Raw genomic sequence first — 22488 nt, 5'->3', positions numbered from 1 at the left:
GAGACCGGCTTTGTCTGTCTTCCTTTCATCTCGAGAATGGAAGGATTAATAGACGAAGGTCCAGACCAGGGGACCTATTCCGAGCTCTTCCGATAACTCGACGAGAGCGATACACGGGACATTCGATAAGTCCCCTTACCGAAAGGCAGTTAACGAACCTTAGATAAATCGCCATTCTGTGCTCCACGTTAAGTGGGTAGTCGGCCGAGATGCGTCGATAGCTGTTTTAACCAATCACAGTTTAGTTAACATTGTATTTTTGTCACGCGACTTCAACCCGCCGTTTTCTAAGCGAAGTACGTTGTCGTAGTATTGTCATTACCAGCGCTAGTCAAATAGTTTTGTGTTAAATTGTCATCAAAGAAGGGACAACACAGCCAACGAACTACAACTTGTCAGTTCGAAATATTACTGAGGGTCGAGTTATAAACTCCGTAACGTAACCGTATTCGTATCGCGTGGTTATAAATTCCTTATGGTACCCGTACGGCCGTACCGTATTCCGTAAGAAAAGTTTGGATCGATCAAACTTTTACGGTAGGGATACGGAGAATTGACTAACTGCGCATGCTCTAAGTCGATATACGATCGGAAGTTGTGCCGGAAGCAACCGACGAAACTTTGACAAATTGGTTGAAACGTAACTTTTGACCGACAATGTTGTTCTGAATAATATAAAATTTTAAGATAAGAATTACTTTAGTCATAAAAAAATAGAAAAATAATAAAATGAATAAATAATCATAGTGTTAGATCTGGCAATAACTACCGATGATTTTGCGCATGCTCACGACGGACTGCTTCGTAAACCGTAAAAAAGTTTGGTACGGAAAAGGCTTTACGGTAGTTTATAACTACTGCTATAGATGTTCGGTGTAGCAAACATTTACGGATACGGATACGGTTACTTAAACTCGACCCTTACACTTCGGTTCTAGCCGGGGCCGGATTTAGGCATTTCGAGGACCAAAGCCGAACTCTGTCTGAGGCCTTTTACCAACCGTTTACAATTCTAGAAGTCAATCATATAAAAAAGAGAATTAACATAAACATATTAATTTTAATAATAAATGTTAAAAAGTATTTGCAACATATTATAAAATAAGGTACAATTTATAGAAGGAAACAAACTTTCTATAAGTAGTAGATAATAATGGTGCGGTTTCTTTATATTGTTTAAATATAAATTTCTTTAAGAAAAGCTTTTCTTTTCTTAAAATTAATTGATTTAACTCCACAGTTAGTTCAACCGTTGTTATTTTGTCTGTACCGCATTTTATCAGAGACAAAGACTATTGGGTTTTATCCTCACCATTCTTTATTCCACTATGCATTTCGGGTGCAGTCTTTTTTGTCTATTTTGCACCCCTCATCAGGTGTTACATTTCTTATATATATATATATAAACATTTAGACATTCTGTTACGAGGTGTTGATGTTTCTGAAGGAAGGACCGTTAGAAATGCCTTAGGGGACAGAAACATCAACACCTCGTAACAGAATGTCTAAATGTTATTTAAAAAAAGGTTAGTTCACTATAATATTAATAATAACGCAATTTGTAATAATCTCTTATAATAATTCTAATTTGTGATAAATTAATCTAAATAATTTGTAATAATTCCTTGTGACATGTACAGTACAAAAAATTGTAATAATCTTATATAACTTGTATAAAAAATTCAACTGCAATAATCAATATAATAAATATGTTCTCTACCACTTGTAGAAATGTAACACCCGATGAGGGGTGCAAAATAGACAAAAAAGACTGCACCCGAAATGCATAGTGGAATAAAGAATGGGGAGGATAAAACCCAATAGTCTTTGTCTCTGATAAAATGCGGTACAGACAAAATAACAACGGTTGAACTAACTGTGGAGTTAAATCAATTAATTTTAAGAAAAGAAAAGCTTTTCTTAAAGAAATTTATATTTAAACAACTAAAGCTTTCGTTTGTCGGTTTTTGATGGCCGAAACTTTGACAAATTTGAAAAGCTTTCTATAAAAACCAAATAAATTTTGTAGTAAAAAGAAGAAATCACTAGAAATGTAACATAAACGATGTTGGTTATTAATGTAATTAAATACTACAAAAAATAAAAAGTAAAGTATAGTTTGTTGATTTGTAAAAAAAAAAAATAATAATTTACATCGAAATTCGATTTTTTGTAGAAATTTTTGAGCTCCCTTCAAACTCGAGGCCCTAATTTTCTCTCTCCAATTGCTGGTGATGTAATATCATCCTTACAACAAAAGATGCCACGTTTTCACTTTCGTTACCTCCTAACAGCAGCTCCAGAGTGATCGATAACAAAAGCTTAGTTATCGCGTGGCTATCGGAACCGAAAACGAAACCTATGTCTCGGAATAGCATTTTCACCGTCGATTAAACGCCAATCACGCGGTTCCGATAGAAACTGGTTATTATCGTATTCGTTAGCTTAACGATACAACTCGGAATAGGTCCCCAGATATGGAAGGCTAAGGACGGGAGGCCCCGCTTACCTACTCTCGAATTTCCGGTTTGGACCGAAAGTTACGTTATTGCGAGAAACAAATTTTCTCCAGAACGGACTTGGATTATCGATATACAGAGGCAAGGCGTAACTAAAATGGAGTTCATATATTTTAAACTACAGTAGAGCATCGATTATCCGACCCCCGATCAACCGTCACACGGGTTAACCGACCGCGTTCTAGTCGGCAAATTCGAATGTCCGCTAGTGATGTTTATATGGCGCTACAATATTTGGTTATGTCTCGGCTACGTTAATATTATTTTTGTTAAATTTTTGCGTGTTTAAGCTGGCAACACTGGCTCGACCACGAAAGGGAGGCCAGTATTTAAACCGGGCTTAATTTTATTTAACGACGCTATCCAATTGCTGTTTTTAAAACGTGTGCGAGATTTAGCGGCAAAAAACCGAGTGTCAGTTGTGAAGCAAAAGAAAATTTCGGACTTCTTTTTCTAATGTATAGTCCTATTTTATGTAAAATATGTAACCCGAATATATATATATATATATATATATATATGTTTTATATATTTTTCAATATACAGTACAGTACTGTATTTATTTTGTGCGAAATAAAAGAAATAATTTTTAAGGATACAATAGCGACGATTATTTTTAAAAAATTTTTGTTAGGCTTAACATCGATGAAAATTCGAGGCGAAGTAGGTTAATAGCTATATACAAATATATTAATTAGGTGGGATATACTAATATACTAATGTATTTTTTCATACTTTTCGGTTATCCGACCAACCCCAGTCCCCAATTGAGTCGGATAATCGAGGCTCTACTGTAATTAAAAATACAATATTAAAAGTTCGAGTCCAGCATTTTCTTTCTTTTTCCACAGACGACACAAACGTAACTAGTGCCGTGTGTTCCGGTGATAATATTGATAAGTTATAATAATGATGTGTTTAACGAAGATCCTTCTTTAGGCCCACGGCCAGTTCGATGACAAAAATACTGCGATTAAGGTAGAACGCGTTGGTTAAATGTTACGTCAACCGGATTAACGAAAAAGCCTATTACCAAAATTTTTTATAATTCGCCAACTCCTAGCAGACTCGCAGCGTTTGCCAAAAGTCGACGGCGACGGATACGCACGCATTCGCCATTTCGGAAACGTAGGCAACACTCCACACTTCTTTTAATTGACTGTTTTACGAGCAGGGTCGTCCTAGTTTTTTAGTAGCAAAAGCCAAAGTAGAAGGTCATTCCCGGAATTACTGTTCTCTCACTGCGACTTTGTTCGACCGGAAGATATAAAAAATGATAAAAACTCTGCCTTTGTCGAGTTTCTCGGCAACTTTACTTTTATTAATAGGAAAATTGTATCGGACGTTTCGCGGTACTCTTTTCCTTTTATGCCGACTGCTCTGCGCTATTCGTCTGTCGAATCGTCGGACGAATAAAATTTTTGCCACGGGAAGGAGGAAAGGGGCGAGAGCTACCCGTGGGTATACGCAGATAGGCCCCGGCGGAAGCGTCCGTCGATGCCGAGAGTAGGCGAGGCGCGGCCAACATTTGGCGTTTCGATACCCGGCCGAAAGCGGCCGTGCGACGTCCGAACGGTAGATGAATTTGGCCACGGGTTCGATTCCGCATAATCGGTGGGAACGAAAAGGTAATTTCTCCCGTAACGCGTAGGGTGACGGTAACGGATTTACGGGGCTAAGAGTCGCGCGGGACCGGTGGCGTTTTTTGGTTTATCGGAATTAGTAACTGGTCTGGATATCCGTTTAGGTGGAACTGGCTCTGTGGGACACGGCGGGACAGGAAGACTACGACCGTCTCCGCCCGTTATCCTATCCGGACACGGACGTCATCTTGATGTGCTTCAGCATCGACAGTCCCGACAGCCTGGAAAACATCCTGGAGAAATGGACACCGGAAGTGAAACATTTCTGCCCCAACGTCCCCATCGTTTTGGTGGGAAACAAAAAGGATCTGCGCAACGACCCCAGTACCATCAAGGAACTGGCCAAAATGAAACAGGAACCGGTCAAACCGGAAGAAGGACGTTCCATGGCCGAAAAAATCAACGCCTTCGGTTATTTGGAATGTTCGGCCAAAACAAAAGAGGGGGTGAGGGAAGTTTTCGAAATGGCTACCAGAGCCGCTCTGCAGGTGAAGAAGAAGAAGAAGAAGAAATGTATTTTGTTTTGACGCGGCGGCCGCGCGCTAAATTCGGCCCGAATTCGAGTCGGTAGCGTAAACCGGATTAGTGTTGTTCGTCGGACGCTTTCTAGTCACCGGACTTTTCTAGTGCGGATTGCGTAAATTCGTCGTTTTCTATTTTGGCCCGGCGGAGGAACTTCTTCCCCCGCGGCGTTTATTCCCAAGACCGGAGCATGGGCGGTTAGGCAACCGACCGGAAGGGAGGTCTTCTACGTCAATCGAAGCGTTCTCCGTCCAAACGGGAAGGATATTTTCGGCCAGCGCTTAAAACACCCCGGGGGAAGCGGGGGTCCGCCGCTACCGTTCCTCGGCCTTTTTTACCGGCGGACGGCGAAAGGTAATTTCGTACGAAAAGTGTAAATATTAAATTGTCCGTGCCGCGGCCAATTTACTCATTTTCCGGACGTAGTAAACGTGTGTCCGCAGTCTGTAACAGTTTCCGCAGTTCTCTAACGTCAATAAAACGTAAATTAACGTGTCGTTCGTTTATTTAACCGCATTTCTACGAAACTCGCACCGTCGGTGGATGCGGCTTAAAATGGGTACAGATGTACCGGAGGGGACTCTCTCCGCCGCAGCCTAGGTTAGGGTTTTCGGGAGAAAGCAACCGGCGGGGCGGCCCGAAGTAGGCACCTACCGGAGTCCGTCGCCGTTTAATAAATTACGGGTTTATATTTTGGCGGGAAGAGAGGATGCGTTACTTTCCCGCGGCATCTTATCTATTATTGGAGTTTGAATTTCCTGTCGATTATAAGCAAAGGCAGTTAATAACGATATTTCTGGGCGGGACTTTAAAATATATTCCGGCCTGTAAGAAGCCGGACGGCAAATAACGCTCACGTAGATCCAAGTATCGTATTTAAATACGAAAGAGGCGCCGGGAAAGTAACTTTCCGCATCCTCCACGGGTGGGTGTACAGTACCGGTACACTGGGGAAGGAAAGCCGACGGGTGGCATTTCCGTCGGAGACCGAGGGGAGCCGAAAAACCCTTTTTATTAGCGTATAAAGGACCGGAGATGATATCGGACGTCGGTCTCGGGCCCTTCGGCCGCCCACTCTCCGATCGGCATTTCTTCCCTACCGACGACAATACCCAAATTTCGCTTCTTCCGGCTCCGGGATTTCCGCGGCAAAATTTCACCGAAAGGGAACGACTCGCGCTGCAAATTAAAAACAGACTCGGAAAACACCGACGACGGGTAATTTTCCGCGGGAAAAGTCGGGAACGGGAGTATTTGGTGGCAGTCCACTGTCTTATACCCCGGGCCCGTACCCGATTGGAAATGTAAAGACCGTATTTGCCCCGGTGGTAAAATCCCACTCGGGTGTCGTCGGGAGGGAGAGCTTTTCGTCCGGAAGTTTAAGGTGGTAATCCGCACCGTGGCACCCAGTCCGGACGGGGTCGTGGGCGATGGTGGCCCAACTTGAAAGTAGGAGCATCCGCGAGCGCGTAGTAAGGAGAGCGGTCGGGAGAAGGAGGACGCCGGACTTTTATTCAGGTCGGAGTTACACGGAGGTTATAAAGAGGCGGCCTTGCGGTCCGTCATTTACTCTTGCACTTGCACTTCATCCCGTGACACTCGCCTTCGTTACTGGTCACGTCTTGGCAGTGAGTCTCGCAGTAGCCCTCGTACAACGGACAGCCGAACTGCGACTTGGCCGCTTTGTGCACCACCATCTGCAGGATCTTCCGCAGTTGACCTTCGGGTACTATCAGGTTCAGCAATTTCTGCACGTGCTTCTCTCCTGAAAAGTTTGCCTGCGTTAGCCCGGGAGTCGTCCAATGACTTTTGGCGGAACGAAAGGAAAGGTCGACAATTAGCCCGGTGGTCCGGCGATTTTAGTAAAGTGGTTACGCCGTTTTTCGAAAATTTGCCCGGGTCTTAAGCGAAATTCCGTTTGTTCTTGCCGCCCCGCAAACGCTTAACCGTCGTATTCGATAGTAGAATTAAAGGCGTAGAGCGACGGAGAAAAGACACGCGCTTTTCTTAAGAACGCGTTCGAGGTATCAAAAAGAAGAACCGGTCGTCCGCTGCCACGCCCAGGTCTGGCCTCTCGACCTACGTAACCCGGAGTCGCCTTTACGCAGACGCCAGAAAGGTATCGGTCCGAGGGCGGAAAGTTCCGCCCGTTCGTCTTTTCTGGTGGGAGGCACCACTCTTTTCCGCGTTAACCGCGTTTCGAAACGCGAATGCCGACTAGTCCCACCCGTTACGGTTTTTCCGCGCCAAACGACCTTTTTCTTGTCTCCGTCCGCCTTTTGCCGTTCTTTCGCTCCGCCGGACGCGTCCGAGAAGGAGAGGAGAAAAGGGAACTTACTGAGTCCGCAGGATGCCAGCGCCACCATTCCCAGGAGGAGCAGAAGAACCGCCAATTTTCTTTCCATCGAGATGACGTCGACTGAAAAACAAACGAACGGCCGTTATTTTCCGTCGGCGGAAAAATAACGCACCGAATTTCCTGGCCTCCCGCCGGGATTATTCGGCGGGAAACGGTCCGGCTAGAAACTGTGAGAGACGGGAAGGCCCGGGGTGACCGTACGACGGAGAGAGGGTTCGTCTCCCTACGTCGGAAAAGGCGGTTTCCGGAAGGGAAACCGCCTTTACCGGCGCATAAAATCCGGTCGTTCTCCCCCTCCGCCGTCGAGCAACCGAATTCCTAGAAATTTTAAAAAAGGCGTCGTCAACCTTTTCCGGTCTCCATCCGCGCCCGGAAGAATTAAAGACACCATCCCCGCCGGAAGGTTTAAGCACCGCCGCCGACGGTCCGTATACCGGGGAGTCGGGGAGGGTTTCGGCCCCACCGCCTGCGGGAGGCGAGAAACGGGCACTCACCTGTCGACCGGAAGAGAAACGGATAAGTCGGACCCGAAGACGGCGCTTTTATAATCGGGGGAACAGAAACCAGCGGCGGCCGCGTCACCCGGCGCGGCGATCTTCGAATGCCCGATTCCTTCGTCACCCCTCGTAAACCGCGCCGCGCCGCGCCGCGTCTTTCTCTCCGCCCGTTTAAAAAACCGGCCGTCCTTTCCGGTCATTCGGCCCCGTTACGACGGGTTTTCGTAATTTCGTATATTTTTATATTTAGGGCCAACGCTATCCCTCCGCGACCAGGGCGAAAGGAGAATATAATTTTCTCTACTTTTGCTTTATTTAAACTCTGGATTCTAATTGCGCTTACGCGGCAATAACCGCAGTGTCTGGCCGTTCGAAAGTGAAAAAAGTTCACCCGGACGACAATTAATCCGGCCGAGAGTAGACGGAAATCGCTAATTTATCGAGCGAGTAACGAGGAACGAGGAATATTCTTCGCCCGGTTACTTCGACTTAACGGATTTTCTGCCGTCGGTTTCCGCCCGGAAAAAGCTAGGTTTTTGGGCCCACGCCGGTACCCTAAAACGGGCGGTTTATCTTTTTTGCCGTCGACCACCAAATTTTTCGCATTTCCCCGTCCCGTATAAAATAACCAAACTGGTTCCGCGGTCGTTCTTACTTCTCGGCCGGCCGATGTCGGAACGACTTACGAAGCGAATCGTTACGAACTCCGACGACGTTCGTTCTAAATTTAAAATACTCCGACTAATTTCCTTACTCCTAAACACCGGGGCAACGTTTTCCCATACTTTCGATCGAGTCCAAATAAGCCGGTAAAAATACCAAACGGAGAAGGCCCGGGTAGTTGCCGCCAAACCGCCCGTGCTTGGCTACTTCCGCAGTTCGTAGCGGGTTCGAAATGTACCGACGTTTCGGTTACCGATAAATTACCGAAAACATTTTTCTATTACCGGTTTTCGTCCTTATTTTCTTCAATACGTAAAAAGAGTTTGCGAAATGAAAGTCTTGGTGTTGACGTAACGTCTTTAAACTAAAAAAAGAATAAAGTAAAATAAAGCTTTCTGAGAAAAAAATAAAAAATGTATTTATTAAAATGGAAATTCTTTTATAAAAAATAAACGAGAGAAACATTTCGCAGTTTTCGTAATTAAAGCAAATCGGTCGTGTCGCGTTAACTTTTAATTTCGCAACTCGTCCTTACTTTTTGCAATATATTTATTTAATCGCCGTTTTTATTTTAAGAAACCCTCGAAAACACCGGGCAGGTAATGCGATAATCGAGAACGAATCGTCCGAGAAAAAGCTCGTTCCGCTTGCACGCTAGTAGTTTTAACTGTTAACAAAGTTTGATAAAGCCATTGCGGATGCCGGGTCCGTTTTCCGTTTACCTCCGATAACTTCGTTTCTTTCGCCAAATCGAAGCGAAAGGCTGACAAAGCTCTAATCTTTTACCATTGTCTGTCTCTTCGCTCTTCGCTAAAATATATTTTGAGCCGGTATCTCGTCGACTAGAATAATCGATAACACCGACACTTTTTCTCTCTCGATTTGCGGCCTCCGATCGAAACGGTGCGGATCGACGATATCGCGTCTTAAGCATAAAATCGTTTGGTCCGTAACGCGGCTACCGGAACGGCTCGGTCGTATCACCGCGCGCGCTAAGAAAATCTTGCCACAAAATGACCGAGTGTCGCCAGGTTAGCCACGGTCTTACGGATTTTTTTCTGCCATCTTTCCGACTTCCTTAGAATTAGGTAAACCGAAAGGATTATTTGCATTATTTTTTAATACTCGAGATTCTTCTAGGTAGTTTGAAAAATGTACGGTACCTGGATTGATATTCTACGCCAAGTATAGCGTTCGTACAAAGTTTGTCTCCATTTCGTAGCGACAAAACAGCAAAAAAGAACTTTGAGATTTCGGTTTATCGAAAATAAATTTCGTTGATTTTTTTTCCATTTAAAATTGATGCGTCTTCTGTTGAAAGCCCCTCGATTACAATTTCAAAAGGCCCGAGTATCTGTATGAAATCCTTTAAACCTTTCCATTCGCTTTCGGAAATCATTTCGGTAATTTTACACACTCGAAACATTTGGGATGCAATTCTTTAGTTCGCCGAATCTAGAAATCATTGAAATGGTGCCGTTCCGTCTTGTTTTAGACGGAACGGCGCCGTAACTTTCACGATTGCAAATAATCATTTTTTAATGGTGATTTTGTAAAGACCTGGCAAATTCTCCGAATTTTTTAACGTAGTTCACTGTTCCTCTTCGGTTGTGGAGCTCTGTCGTCGTCTAACGGTTGGTCGTAATCGAAGGCCGGGTCTAAAGGAGTACCCTAATTGGACCACCCGTGGCCGAGCAGTTCCGTCTCGCGAACACTGGGAGTTCGGTGGTGGGTTGGCGCCTGGCCACGTGGAGTTTTCCGGGTTTTTCCACGTCCGTAACGCCCGAATACGGGCCAGTTACCATTAAAAAGACCTCCCGAAAGACATTTCCCCTAGGCAGATCGCCCGAGTGTTGCGTTGCCTTATCTTAACGAAACAAAATCGAGTGCCTTAATCGTCCCAGTCTTCAATAATTTTTTTCGGTCCCTTTCTCTTTCGTAAATTGTCTTTTTTTCTGCGTATAAAATATCACGCACGGGTGAGTGACGTGTGCCGGGCACAATTGACGAATAAATTTTTCCATCCAATCTTGACCGTAACCGAGCTCCATCTGCGGTAACTTCCGGTACGGTGATTCAAATCAAATCTAAATTCGTCTAATCGTTTCTTTACCATAAGGGTGATTTTCTTATTGTTTACACAATCCGAAACGTGTGCTAAGCCTAGAGACCGGTGTTTTTTCACAACGTGTACTGTACTGTACAGTACATTGGTATTCGTGAAGCGTCGATTCGGTGAAGCGCGTATATTCACCTAGTGAAAGTGAGTATCGACATTCTTGTTTTAATTTGATCAGAAAAGTATTTAACTAATTCTGCCTTAGTTTCCCGATATTTTAAAACCAAATGTTTTATTTCAATTCTTGTCCTAGGTGGCATTTTATCGTAAACGTTAATTGCCAAGTTTCTTTGGATAAATTCGCTCGAAGCGATTTGTCAAAGCACCGTTGCGTGCCTTATTGCGATATCGTCGTCGACAGACTTTAGCTTTCCCGGCTGTTACACAAAGGGAAGTGTGTCCGGCAAAAAATGACCTCCCCGGATTACATTTTTCGACTTAGGACGTCTCGAAACGTCGAGAAATGCAAAAAAAAAAACTTCGCAGGGGGGTAATTTCTGAATGTATGAATGTTAGTGTGTGGGGGGCACGATTTTGTTCACTATGTTTCGAGCTTAATCTTCCTATGCTTTTGGTCGAATTACTGAAATTTTTCAGGGAAGTTCGTGTATTAGGGGAATCGATGCTACTAAAGTTCGATGGATAAATGTCGACGGGATGGGGCGATACAGAGAGGTAATGTCGTATCTCGAGGAGGTCGGACTTAATGAATATTTTATTTGTTGTTAGTATTTACAGTGTTTCGTAAAACCTTCGAAGTTAAGCTTTTCGCCATTTTATAATAAAATGAAATACGGCACTGTCTTTTAAGTAGATTCACACTTTACATGAAAATTTTCAAGCGATGATAGAAATACAACAATCACTAATGCAATTTTGTTTTTAATAAGCGCGAGAAACAAGATCTCTTACTACAAAACCGCCTGGACGCGCACAAAACCCAACAGTATGGCCGAGATTCCACTAGCGTAAAAATTGGCGTAAAACCTTTCGCCGTAAAAACCTTTAATCGCGCGACCACGATATTTTATGCCCCGAGCAGGTCGTAAAACCAGCGTAAAAGCGAGTCGAGCGGTGTTCGACTTTCGACGCGAATACGGCCGTAAAGCGGTACCATTTACCAATCCGAAGCCAGTGAAATCTAGGTCATTGCGACACGGTGCGAAAATGGCGGAAAACGAGCTTCTGTGTACGTTTTCTCGTGGCTACTCTTCATTCATTCATTCATTAGATTTAATTAACATAACAGAGTTATATGCCCTGATTTCGCAAAGCATTATCAGGGTTACATACAAGGAACAAGGATATACAATATGTACAAAATAGAATGTTAGATCAGGTAACAGATTTTCTTACAGTAATAAGAGGGGTAACGATGCTATTAATAGACGAGAGGTATTAACAATTACAATATTAAAATATATAGCAGTTTAGAGAAGCGGCAATAAAATCTGTAGGAATAGAATATTTAGCGTACAATACAATAAAGCCCGACAATGTAGGTTTACATAAATTAGTTAGATACATCAATAAGTGAGAACAATTTCTAAATCAGATGATTTGCGAATAAATAAAAGGAGACAAAGTTATTAACCGTTGGTGACAATTGGTAACATTTGATAACAATACGAAATTCAGATACATATAACAACCGGGAAAAGGTTACGGCACGAATCCATAAATTTGAAACATTTCGCGTAAGATACAGTAAAAACCCCTACAATGTGAGTTTGCCCAGATTGAACATTCCACCACTAGTATATCACAAACTGTAAGGTATTACAGATAACATAATTTCTGTACATAAAATACAATGATAATTTTAAATATCTAAAATATCGGAATAGCTACAAACATAACATATAGATTAACATTAACCAATACAATACTTTTCATAAGAGATATGCTATATACAAAAGTGTTAACAGTTATTTACACTACATATCCTTAGTATACATAAGGTAACAAAATATAATCTAATAGTACAGTCAATTGCAGGTGTACTGTCCAGGAAAACGAGTACATTTCTTCTATACTTTTAAAACTCCAATGAGTAAAACTCGGGAGATAGGTGTGACTATAAAATATTTTTCAAATAGTTGGTAAAGTAAATCATGAGTGTCCTTATCCATAGTTAGGTCTTGTATTTCACCCGGCCAAGAACGGTTTTTGTAGATTAGAAGAGCACGTAAATAGTGTCTTTCACATTCAGTCATAGGACACTCAAAAATATAATGTAAACTACCATCAATAACGTTACAAACGTGACAGAGGTTATTAGTGTGTGATGTGAAACGAGTAAGATAAGAATTGAAACGACCATGTCCGGTATAAAATTGTACAGAGTGGTGAGTAACAGCGATCCAGGTGTTGTGCAAAAATTTTTTGATGTCAGGAAAGAATTGTCTAGTTATTGATGTATTTAAATTCCAATCTATTTGCCAATCCTCGATCATTTGATTCCATAGAACGGCTTTCAGCACTTTTGTGGAGACCTTGTTATAACTGATGATTAGATTCTGATCCTCGGCAGCCATCTTGGCAAGTTCATCTGCCCGATCATTGCCCCAGTTGTTACAGTGAGAATGAGTCCATTGAAAGTAATATTCGTTATCTGTATCCACTAATAGTTGTTGTATATTGAATACTAAAGGATGAGCAGACTTTCTCCTAATCGCAGAGAGAGAGATGAGAGTGAATCAGTAATAACCGCAATTTTAGTATTATTGGGTACCCTTTCACACCACTTAATTGCTTGCAAAATTGCATAAAGTTCCGCTTGAAAAATATTACAGAGTGAACCGAGTCTAAATAAGTTGCAAAAGATTTCAGTCTCATTGCGGTACATTACAAAACTTGCCCCAACATGACTGTCACACTTCGAACCATCGGTATAAATAGTGATGACACAGTCAGTAGAAGAAACCTCATTAAATCTAAAGTTAGTATAAGGACTTATGGCATATTTATATGGAATGTTTTCCTCCCAAGACTCCCCATCGAAGAGGTCTGACACTGAAGCAGAAAAATTACCACATTTAATCGACCAGAATAGTTTATGTATTTGTCGACTGGCGGTTTGCGAGCAAGTACTTGCAAGCTTGCGTTGGAAGATGTTCTAAATGCCTTGGTAATCAACAGCAGAGCTCTACGTTGTGAAGAAATCAACTTTCTTTTTGGGTGTACTTTTTCAACAGCAGAGCCCCAGGTACCGCATCCGTAAGTTAGAACAGGTAGAAAAATGCTGTCATAAATTGTTTCCATAGCCTTGTAGCTAAGGCCCCAGGTCGTCCTAGCCACCTTGGCAAAAGCATGCATGATGTATCCAGTATGTCTGGTGATATAATCAATATGATTACTCCAAGACAATTTATGGTCTAGAATTATCCCCAGGTATTTAAGTTCTTTCACCACCTTTATATGTCTGCCATCCATCCGAAGAGTCGGAACACGTGGATAAAGATTCCTTTTTCTTGGTTTGCTAAACACAATAGCCTTGCTTTTTTCGGCATTGAAACAAAGTTTATTCATTATTCCCCAATCGTGTATTCTTTGCAATGCAAGATTCCCTTTAGTTTCCAAGTCAGCACGGGACTTTCCTCCAAAGAGAACAAAAGCGTCATCCGCATAGGCGATCAGAGCGTCTTGTCCAAAGTCCTGACAAAGAAATCGATCAAAAATTACAATCCATAGTAAAGGCCCGCAAACTGAGCCTTGGGGGCATCCTCTCAAGACATTACGGTGAAAGGAAAGGTGACCAACAGTAAAGGTTACAATTCTATTATCAAGATAATCATTAAAGAGTTGGTAAATGTTACTTGGGCAATCAAAGGACCAAAGGTCATCATGCTGAGTCGAAAGCCTTACCTATATCCAAGCTCAACCCAAGAACATAGGTGTTATTTTCTAATAGACTCTGGATTTTTTGTACCGCCGTTTCAATAGCGTTAGTTGTAGATTTCCGATGTCTGAAACCGTATTGAAAGTTGTTGAGTTTGCTCGAGGATTCTAGATGCCACGTGAGGCGATTAGTCATTAACTTTTCCATAACTTTTCCCATGATAGGCAAGAGAGATATAGGCCTCAGATCTTGAGAAGAGGACGATTTAGGTATAGGGACTACTCTAGAATAGATCTGGAAAGATTTATCGAAAACATCCGAAGGTATTCGTGTATCTACGACAAAAGGTTTTCCGATTATTATAATCGATGCCTAAAACGCGATATGAACGGCCAAAGGAAAATCCTTCGATGTAGAGAAGTATACAGGGTGGGCCAGCGAAAACGAAACGGCAGTGTTCGTGTTCGTGTAGAAACGAAACTATCTGAGCCATGGAGGACGCCATGTTGCTTTCCACAATAAACTACTGCTACAAGCGGCCGTTTTTGCCGCTCGACGGCGCGCGCTCCCACCGGAATTTAGGAACGCGTTCTGCAGAAATTTTTAAACGGATGTCGCTCGCGAAGAGTTACGCGGAGGAATAAAAGAACGCACCCCATGTTCATTTTTTTATGATACAGTACGGTTATTTTATGGTCCGGAACGAATTAGATGTTTAATATGTATTTCTATGGAAAAATGCGTTTCGTATAACGGACGTTTCACTTAACGGACGTGCAACTGGAACGGATTAAGTACGTTATATGAGGCACCACTGTATTTCGGTAAAGGTCGGGAAAGGCTTGTCCGAATAATTTTCCGTAATTTAGGGCTTAGTGCGCGTAGCATTCCCGGAAAACTGGTTTATCGTTGTCGCGTGCGATAGTTCGATCCTTCCGTCCCCACGAAAGGCCAAATTTTTTAACCCGGCGGAACCGGGGAAACGAAACGCAGAAACAGATCGTCGGAAAACTTTTAATGGGAAAAAGTCACTTAACAATTACAAATACCAGGCCGAAGTCATTTTGTCTGGGTCCAGAAAAGCAAATTAAGAAGAAAAGGAAAATGCAGTCGGATTTCGGCCCGAAAATAATTCAGGAGTTTACAGAAGTCTTTCAAGACTCTTCGCCGCGCGGTGTATTTGTTCTTCCTCAAGATCCCACCGGCCAGATTCTCCATACTATCTTCCCGCCTCAACTTGACAACCACCTTCTTTACCGGGGTGTTCAGGAAGACGGACACGTTCCAGGTAAAGAAGTCTCGCAGTTTGTCGAAGGAACAATCTCGTAAGTTGCCGGCCAGCTGCGCACCTGTAAAAATCACCGGAGTTTAAAACGGCGGCAGAGAGGAAGGGCCGACGACTCGTCCTAACTTACAGGGATCGAGGAGAAGAAAACACTCGAAGAAGGCATTCGAACACTCTCCACCCAGATCCAGCTCTTTCAGCCGGCGCCCGACGGACAGCGCGCGTTCTCTCAGCGACCGCAGAGGCGGGTAATCGGAGTGGTCGACGGAGTCCCAGAAGGACGGGAACACCAGACGAGCCAAATTGAATTTGACGAAATTGGCGCTCAGAATCAAACTCTGTAGAGGATTTCCCAGTTAGGAAACGGCCCGAACAGACTTCCGGCGCGACCAAACTCCACTTACCGAATCCGACTTGGTGAAGTGATCGACCAGGATTTCTTCGGCCAGTCGGAAGTTCTTCAGGGTCTCTCGGTTCGCAGTTCGGCAGAATTCCCACGCCGTTTCCCTTACGGCCACGTCGAAAGCGGGTCCCTGCCAGAGACGGGATTAAACCTGTTATCGGACGCGGCGGACAGAGCGCGCAGTCGTTACTCACCAGCGGCCCACGATCGTCCAGGAAGTCGGGACGAGCGGACACTGTCCATACAAAAGGAATATACGTTACCAGTCGCGTACGAGCGCGCGCGTCTAGCGCCACTTACGCCATTCGTTCATTCCCGTTTCGAAATCCTCCAGATAAGCCAGAGCGCCCCTTCGCCTGGCCGCTTTCATCCACTCGGCCTGGTCGCGCGCCCACTTCAGGGTGTCGGCCACCGTCTCCACGTCGGCCGCGGACAGGTCGGCGTCGGACAGACACGACCAATAAGAACGCACCAACAAGCGGCGGACTTCTTTCTCCGCCAAATCGGCCTCCGAAGCGAAACTCAGCGTCCAGTCGTCTTCTTCCGCCGGCTTCGGCTTGCACCCTCCTACAGTGGAAATTTCCGGTGGGAATTAATTGTCGCTTTCCGGTTTCGGACGGCCACCGTAAATCCGAGCGCGCGCTTACCCGGTTGAAGGGCGGCGATCAACTTGACGAAGTAAAGATGCCGAGGGCTCAGACGCATGTTTTCGTAGGTCGCGCCGACGTTAAAGACGTTGGCCAAGACGACGCGCACGGGTTCGGACGTGCAGGTAGACGGCCGGATGTACGATTCTTCTCCCCTAACCACGTTGTGGACGTTGACGTTGAGGGCGGACATCCAGATCAAGGTGGCCGCCAATCCGTTGACGGACAGCAGGGTCGTCTGGAAAGAAAAGAAGGGCGGGTCGACGGAGAGTCCGACCCGGGCGGACGAAAGAAACAGACCTACTCTGTCCGAAGCCGGAAAGAGGAAGACGTCTCTCTGCTCGGTTATCCACGTCAGGACGTCGCGGACGCTGCGCCGGAACAATTCCACGAACTGCCGGTCTCCCCGACCGGTCCGTTCCACCACCTGCCGAAAAACAACACATTTAAAAGACGGATAGAAAAGACGAATTGGTGGACGAAACGGAACCCACTCTCATCCTTCCTTCGGGTCCGGGAGTAGGCAGAAACGTAGAGTCCAAGTAGATTCTGGAAAACTCTGCCGGAGGGAAAACAAAACGGAGGAGTGAGTGGAGAAAAGAAGAAAAGGAGTCAGAGGAAAGGTCGGTCTCACCCGGAACGACGAGGTTAGCCGGGGCGTACTTGTAGACTTGTTCCGCCAGACAAAACTGACACTCGGCGGATCCGTCACGGCAGTCGCAAACCAGGCCGTCTCCGCCGACGACTATCTTCCGGAAGCGTTCTCGGCACTCGGCGCAGATATAAATTCCCGAGACGTAGGTACAGGAAGCGCGGCACAAATAGCAGCTTCCGGTAGAGTTCCACAACAACGGGAAGTACGAAGTCAAAGGGGCGACTCCGGCCACCCCCGCCCGGCCTGTAATTAGGAAAATGCGTTAAAGGGACAGGGTTTTCGGAGGGGCCAATTTTAACTCTTACTCGATCTTGGACGTCCCCGTTCTGCAAACAAATCCCAACCACCGCAGCACTCGCCTCCACCTCGGATGGACGAACTCATCTTTCCGCCGTCCGTCTCCACCGCCCCCTTTTATCCCGTCGTCGTCCCCTGGCGGCGGAATCCGTCGCCGCCTCTTCTTTCACTTCCGTCGGACGGAACCCGAGGGGTCGGATAAAGGCCGGTTGCGGTCGGTAAAGCGTTAGGCGGTCGTCCACTTCCGGTGCGGGATTCGTCGACCGGGACCGCCGGGAAAGCCCGACGAAAATATGGAAAAAAGAGCTTTTCCTCTTATTCCGACGTTCCTCGGTCGGTTTTCGGTCGCCGTCTTAACGCCGCAGCAAAAGCGTTATATGCAAATTTCCGGACGACGGCCGTTGCAAAGAAGCCTCCTTCCGGCGCTCTTCTTCTTTAAGGAGAGAAAGATTGGCAGGAAATCGACCGATGCAAAGCGGAAGCGGGCCCTCACTCGTTCCCGAGTAGTCGTTTTGCCGGCGTATAGGGCCGGGACCGGAAGAAAAAAAAATTAATGAAGTCGACCGTTCCGGAAGTAAAGCGGAGGAGGGTGGTACCGGCTACTTTTTGCATCCCGAAATTCTCGGCGCGTCGGTAGGGAAACGTAGCGTAATGAAGTTTCCTCCGGACCGCGGCGAAAGAGTGTCTTTCTTCGTTTAAAACGTTTAAAAAGGAATAAATACGGCGCCCAGAAACACCGATCCACCTACGGTACCTTTACGGAAGTAACTGCCGAAAACTTTGGTGGGACGACGACGGATTAACGGGAACGAGCACCGAATTTCGTCGGACTTCGGGTATGTACTTTGAAACTTATTTAGTTCGTGCAAATATCCAATATGGTAGCCGTTTTATATATTTCGCAAATGTCTCTCCTTAATCCGAATAAAAAGTAATTTCGGTAGACTATCACACAGCCATCGGGTTAGGTACTTCTTTTATTATATTTCAGTACGCATTTCGGGCTTATTTAATTTCTAAGCCCTTTTTCGGCACAATTCTATTAAAAAATTAAACTATAATTACTCATTTAACAATTTTGACTCGTGTAGATTATATTTTGTGACACACAAAATCTTTTTTATATCTAACAAGGGACCCACCTCTTTTTATAAATTTTTTTCCGTTACATTCGTACGATACCTCTGGTTCTGTTTTCACAAACCGTGGCTATAAATCGGATAATATTAAAATGATTTTCTTAAATACGACAATAAAATTTACAAAGGTACGCCTTTTTAAAAAGTAATAACGAAGTGACAGTAATTATAATAATATTATACTCGTTATTTAATCACAATAAAGCGTAATCTTTTACGACATATAATACATAGAATACATTATAATAAGCTCGAAATGCATTTGGAAATAAAAGAAGTACCTAACCCGATGGCTGTGTGATAGTCTACCGAAATTACTTTTTATTCGGATTAAAGACAGACATTTACGGAAATTATTTAGTTCACCCGTAATGGGTATGGCGTCGGAACGTTTAAGTGAAAAGAGTCTGCCGTCCCGTTTATTCGCAGTTATCGTCGTAGATGCTTTGACGCCCTTTACGGGCCACGCGCAAATTTGCGCATTTCTTTTATCGGCCGAACTGGAATTAGAGGTTTTCGGCCACTCTTTAATGCTTAAGGAGGATTATCGTCCCGCCGCCTCCGTATCGACATCGCCTTTGTAGTCCGACAAATTATTAACCCGAAACACGCCGGATTTGATCGCCTACGCCAGTGATTCTCAAACTTTTTCGACACCGCCTCCTTTGTCTATAAAGTTATACCGAATGCCCCCTACGTTCTCTTGTGTGAGAAAGGATTGGAAACATTCTTAGGAAAACTTTTCTACGAATCTCACACTTTGTGCCCTTACCGCACATTGTTCTCGACACCTGGAAACCATTAAACGCAATGTTTTCTCTTATCCGTTTAACAGAGAAAAGAGAACGGCTGTCGGTGACCCCGACTTTTGCCTTTGGTCACCGTTCGGTACCCTGCCTCCAGTGCCCCCTAGATCTACTTACCGCCCACAAGGGGGCGTTATCGCCCACTTTGAGAAACGCTGGCCTACGCCCTCCCTCCGTTATCGTCGACGGCTATCTCGAGCCGCCGACGAAAATGTCAAAAACTCTCCGGTGGAAAGGAATATACAACTTTTTCGTAGACCCATCCGTACGTCCCGAGCGGTGCATTCTTCCACTAGAATCGACAGGATTTTAAAAGGAAAGTGACCGCCGCGACAATCGGGAAAAGAGGATAATGGCGTCTCCCTAAGAGGAAACGAAAATAGCGCACCCAAATTTATACAAATGTCAAATATTTACCATTCAAACATAAGTTTAAAGTTCGTTTTGTTCACTCGACGTAGACGTTATTTTAAAAATTGTTATTTATCAATTTCCGAGCCGAGCGTGTATCGGGTATAACCGCTCGACGCTTAGACGTTGGCTCTGGTACCGTCTACCAGAATTTGGAAAATGGGGGAGAAAATAAGACATTTACTGGTTCCAAATAATGATATATCGCGTCGTCATTGTATCGAAAAATTTTAGACTCGATAGTTTCAGTTCTTGAGTATATGGGTTACGTTAAAAATTGTAAATACAGTGCACTGCGTATATTAGATATTCCTCTGTATAGGTTAACTATTGGTGTTATAATTCTTATGTTCGTGCCGTGTGTTTCTAAGCCGACGAGGGCTCCTTGTACTCGAAATGCATCCTTACCTAAATTTGAAATGTGATTATTAAAGAATAACTTTTTTGTAAAAGATCTGGTTTTTATTTCTGTCGGCCTTGGTGTGATAAGCCCTCCAAATTGTTAAATCCAATTTATTAGATTATCTAACTCTAACTAAACATACGAAGTTCACGCACATAATTATTAAAACTTACAATTTAAAATGAAGACGTACTTTTTCAGTTGAAATTTGCAAAACTTTTTAAGAGATCGCCTCAAAAACAACACACGAACGAAAGAGAAACTCCGCTTCCGACGACGACCACTTCGTCACTAGCGAGGTTGAGGCCGAAGTTCTCGCCTACAAAACTTCGGCCTCAACCTCGCTATTATAGACCGGGGGTCGCCAAACTTTTTTGATCGTCGACCCCACCAAAAAGTTTGTGTTACAAGTAAAAAAAAAAAAAAAAAAACTCTTACTACTCTTACTATAATACATTTCTTATAATTTTACATTTTTATATTTATTGTAGGCTATATATGTGAAAGACTAAAATTAAACTAACCGCAGCTTAAAAACGGCTGTAGAGGCGCTAAGAACGTCAGCGTTCTGCGAACCAATCAATCAATCAATTACTCTTTATTTGTCTAAGGCAGTAGGGCAGTAGGCTGTTACGAAGGGAGTCGCTTTTCTTTGTACTATATATTACCGCATAACAATAATTATTCATCGAGTTAAACAAAGTTTATAACAGTTAAATAGATTAATTATGCATCGAGTCGACGCTTTATCAAACAAATTGTACATGGCCATCTCCGAATCTCGAGTGTTAAAACTTATCGCATCAAATTGTTTCCTTAAATCGTAACTCTTTTCACATTCACAAATCGTATGAAAGTTTGAAAATCTTGGACATAAGTTATCGGCAAATACATAAAATTTGTTATTTATCATTAATATTTCTGTGTTGAATAAAAAATCGCTTCGCTCCAAACGGTAGATTCGATATATAACTATTAATATTTGGGTAATCTAGTAACGAACTATACCAGTTCGGTATTAAACGCGAACGGATATCTTCCACATCGCGCGTTGACAATATTTCAAACATACTTCGGGTTATTCGGTTACACCAATCTTCGCTTAAATCTGGCCAGCTAATAAGCGGATCGATGGAAAAACCAAAACTGTTGGTCGCTTTAGAAGGTCGAGCTACTCGATTCCTTTTGGTATTGATGTTTTTTACGGCTGTTGTAACGGGTTAAGTGTGATATCACCACTATCCCTTAACTTCATTAACAGTTTCATACTTCTCTTAATAAATAACGCTGCGCGGCTATATCTGCTTATCCCTAGCATTAACGCACACCCAGCAATTTTATACTCTAAACAAAATAGTCTTCGTATAAATTTGTTCCGAATAATTTCTAGTTTATGGGGATTAGAGATACACCGTAAAGGTGATGCGTGAGTTGTAAACTATTGCATTGAACAATTTAAACTGTGTTTGGGTATTTCTTAAGCGAGTCTTGGCAAATAATTTCATTGTACCATTAATTACTCTGTGAGCTTTTTCCATCGTAGTCTTAATTTGTCTATCAAAAGATAATAAAGGCGTTAAAATTATTCCCAAAAGTTTCATTTCATTAACCACTTTTAATTCTGTTGTTAATGTAAAAAGTCATACTTTTTCCGGGGAGTCTACTCCCATTTCTGAATATCGTTATTTGTGACTCGTTTGGATTAATGTTTAATTTTAGCTGGTTGAAATATGCGGTTATTGCTTGGATCTTCCTTCCGAGAGCAACGGCTGCGGGTGCAATAATTACTATGTCGTCAGCGTAGGAAACAAAATAACAGTATCGCCTATCAAAAATCCGTCCTCGTCTTTGTCAAAATTATTATTAATGTCAAAGATAAAAAAGTTAAACGAGTGCGGAGACCACGGGTCTCCCCGCAACAATCTTCGGTCTATCGCGTAGGGACTACCCCGTTCGCCTTCGTGCCCAATAATTGCGTCGTAATGGCCGAATAGTAGACCAATTAATTTAATCGTAGAATTATCCGCTCGAAATTGAGACATTTTGTTTTGTAAAGCTCTTACGTTAACTGAATCGTAAGCCTTCTCTAGATCCAAGAATAATGCGTATACCTTGTCGTTTTCTGTCAAGTTGAATTTGAATTATCGCCGACGATACAGATAGTGCCAATTGGGTACCTCCTTTTTAAATGAAAGCAAATTGCGTAGGATGCGTTCTGTCAATCGGACACGAGCTTACGAATGCTGCGGATGCTCGACACGTACAGCACTACGTAAGTA

At 43.6% G+C, this 22488-nt stretch overlaps 3 protein-coding genes across 4 annotated transcripts in view; 1 reads left to right on the top strand and 2 right to left on the bottom strand.

Moving 5' to 3' along the window:
* The window catches only part of LOC136981994 (ras-like GTP-binding protein Rho1), a 58021-nt gene that overhangs the window by 30338 nt on the left and 5195 nt on the right, over nucleotides 1-22488 (top strand). Inside the window, exon 2 of one of the 2 annotated variants that reach the window (XM_067278422.1) lies at nucleotides 4267-5180. The exons of the other annotated variant lie outside the window; for it this stretch is intronic. Within the exon in view, the coding sequence (XP_067134523.1) occupies nucleotides 4267-4689 (423 nt within the window). The 3' untranslated portion in view covers nucleotides 4690-5180. Of the gene's footprint in view, nucleotides 1-4266; nucleotides 5181-22488 lie in introns of those variants that run through there. 2 annotated transcript variants of the gene reach the window in all.
* LOC136981995 (scorpine-like peptide Tco 41.46-2) lies at nucleotides 6173-7164 on the bottom strand. Its single transcript, XM_067278424.1, has 2 exons — nucleotides 7023-7164; nucleotides 6173-6449 (listed from the first exon to the last, which is right to left on the bottom strand). Exons 1-2 carry the CDS (start codon nucleotides 7087-7089, stop codon nucleotides 6247-6249), a joined length of 270 nt encoding a protein of 89 aa, XP_067134525.1. The 5' UTR covers nucleotides 7090-7164; the 3' UTR covers nucleotides 6173-6246.
* LOC136982011 (uncharacterized) lies at nucleotides 15160-17537 on the bottom strand. The gene is made up of 10 exons (XM_067278451.1): nucleotides 17459-17537; nucleotides 17133-17396; nucleotides 16993-17057; nucleotides 16803-16925; nucleotides 16499-16736; nucleotides 16152-16418; nucleotides 16046-16086; nucleotides 15853-15981; nucleotides 15579-15786; nucleotides 15160-15512 (listed from the first exon to the last, which is right to left on the bottom strand). The coding sequence occupies exons 1-10, from the start codon at nucleotides 17535-17537 to the stop codon at nucleotides 15223-15225; spliced, it is 1704 nt and encodes a 567-aa protein (XP_067134552.1). The 3' UTR covers nucleotides 15160-15222.

Source organism: Centruroides vittatus, unplaced genomic scaffold, assembly GCF_030686945.1.
Source record: "Centruroides vittatus isolate TY-2023 unplaced genomic scaffold, ASM3068694v2 contig_8, whole genome shotgun sequence".
NCBI lineage: Eukaryota > Metazoa > Arthropoda > Arachnida > Scorpiones > Buthidae > Centruroides > Centruroides vittatus.
This window is presented reverse-complemented; position numbering and strand designations above follow the sequence as displayed.

What these genes read in the sequence shown, in the direction of transcription:
- LOC136982011 (XM_067278451.1), bottom strand. Translation starts at nt 17,537, where the DNA reads ATGAGTTCGTCCATCCGAGGTGGAGGCGAGTGCTGCGGTGGTTGGGAT. An exon ending in AACGGGAATGAACGAATGGC is followed by an intron (nt 16,087 to 16,151) that starts GTAAGTGGCGCT and finishes TTGTATGGACAG; the next exon opens with TGTCCGCTCGTCCCGACTTC. An exon ending in TTTTCTTCTCCTCGATCCCT is followed by an intron (nt 15,513 to 15,578) that starts GTAAGTTAGGAC and finishes TGATTTTTACAG; the next exon opens with GTGCGCAGCTGGCCGGCAAC.
- LOC136981995 (XM_067278424.1), bottom strand. Translation starts at nt 7,089, where the DNA reads ATGGAAAGAAAATTGGCGGTTCTTCTGCTCCTCCTGGGAATGGTGGCG. An exon ending in GCTGGCATCCTGCGGACTCA is followed by an intron (nt 6,450 to 7,022) that starts GTAAGTTCCCTT and finishes CAAACTTTTCAG; the next exon opens with GAGAGAAGCACGTGCAGAAA.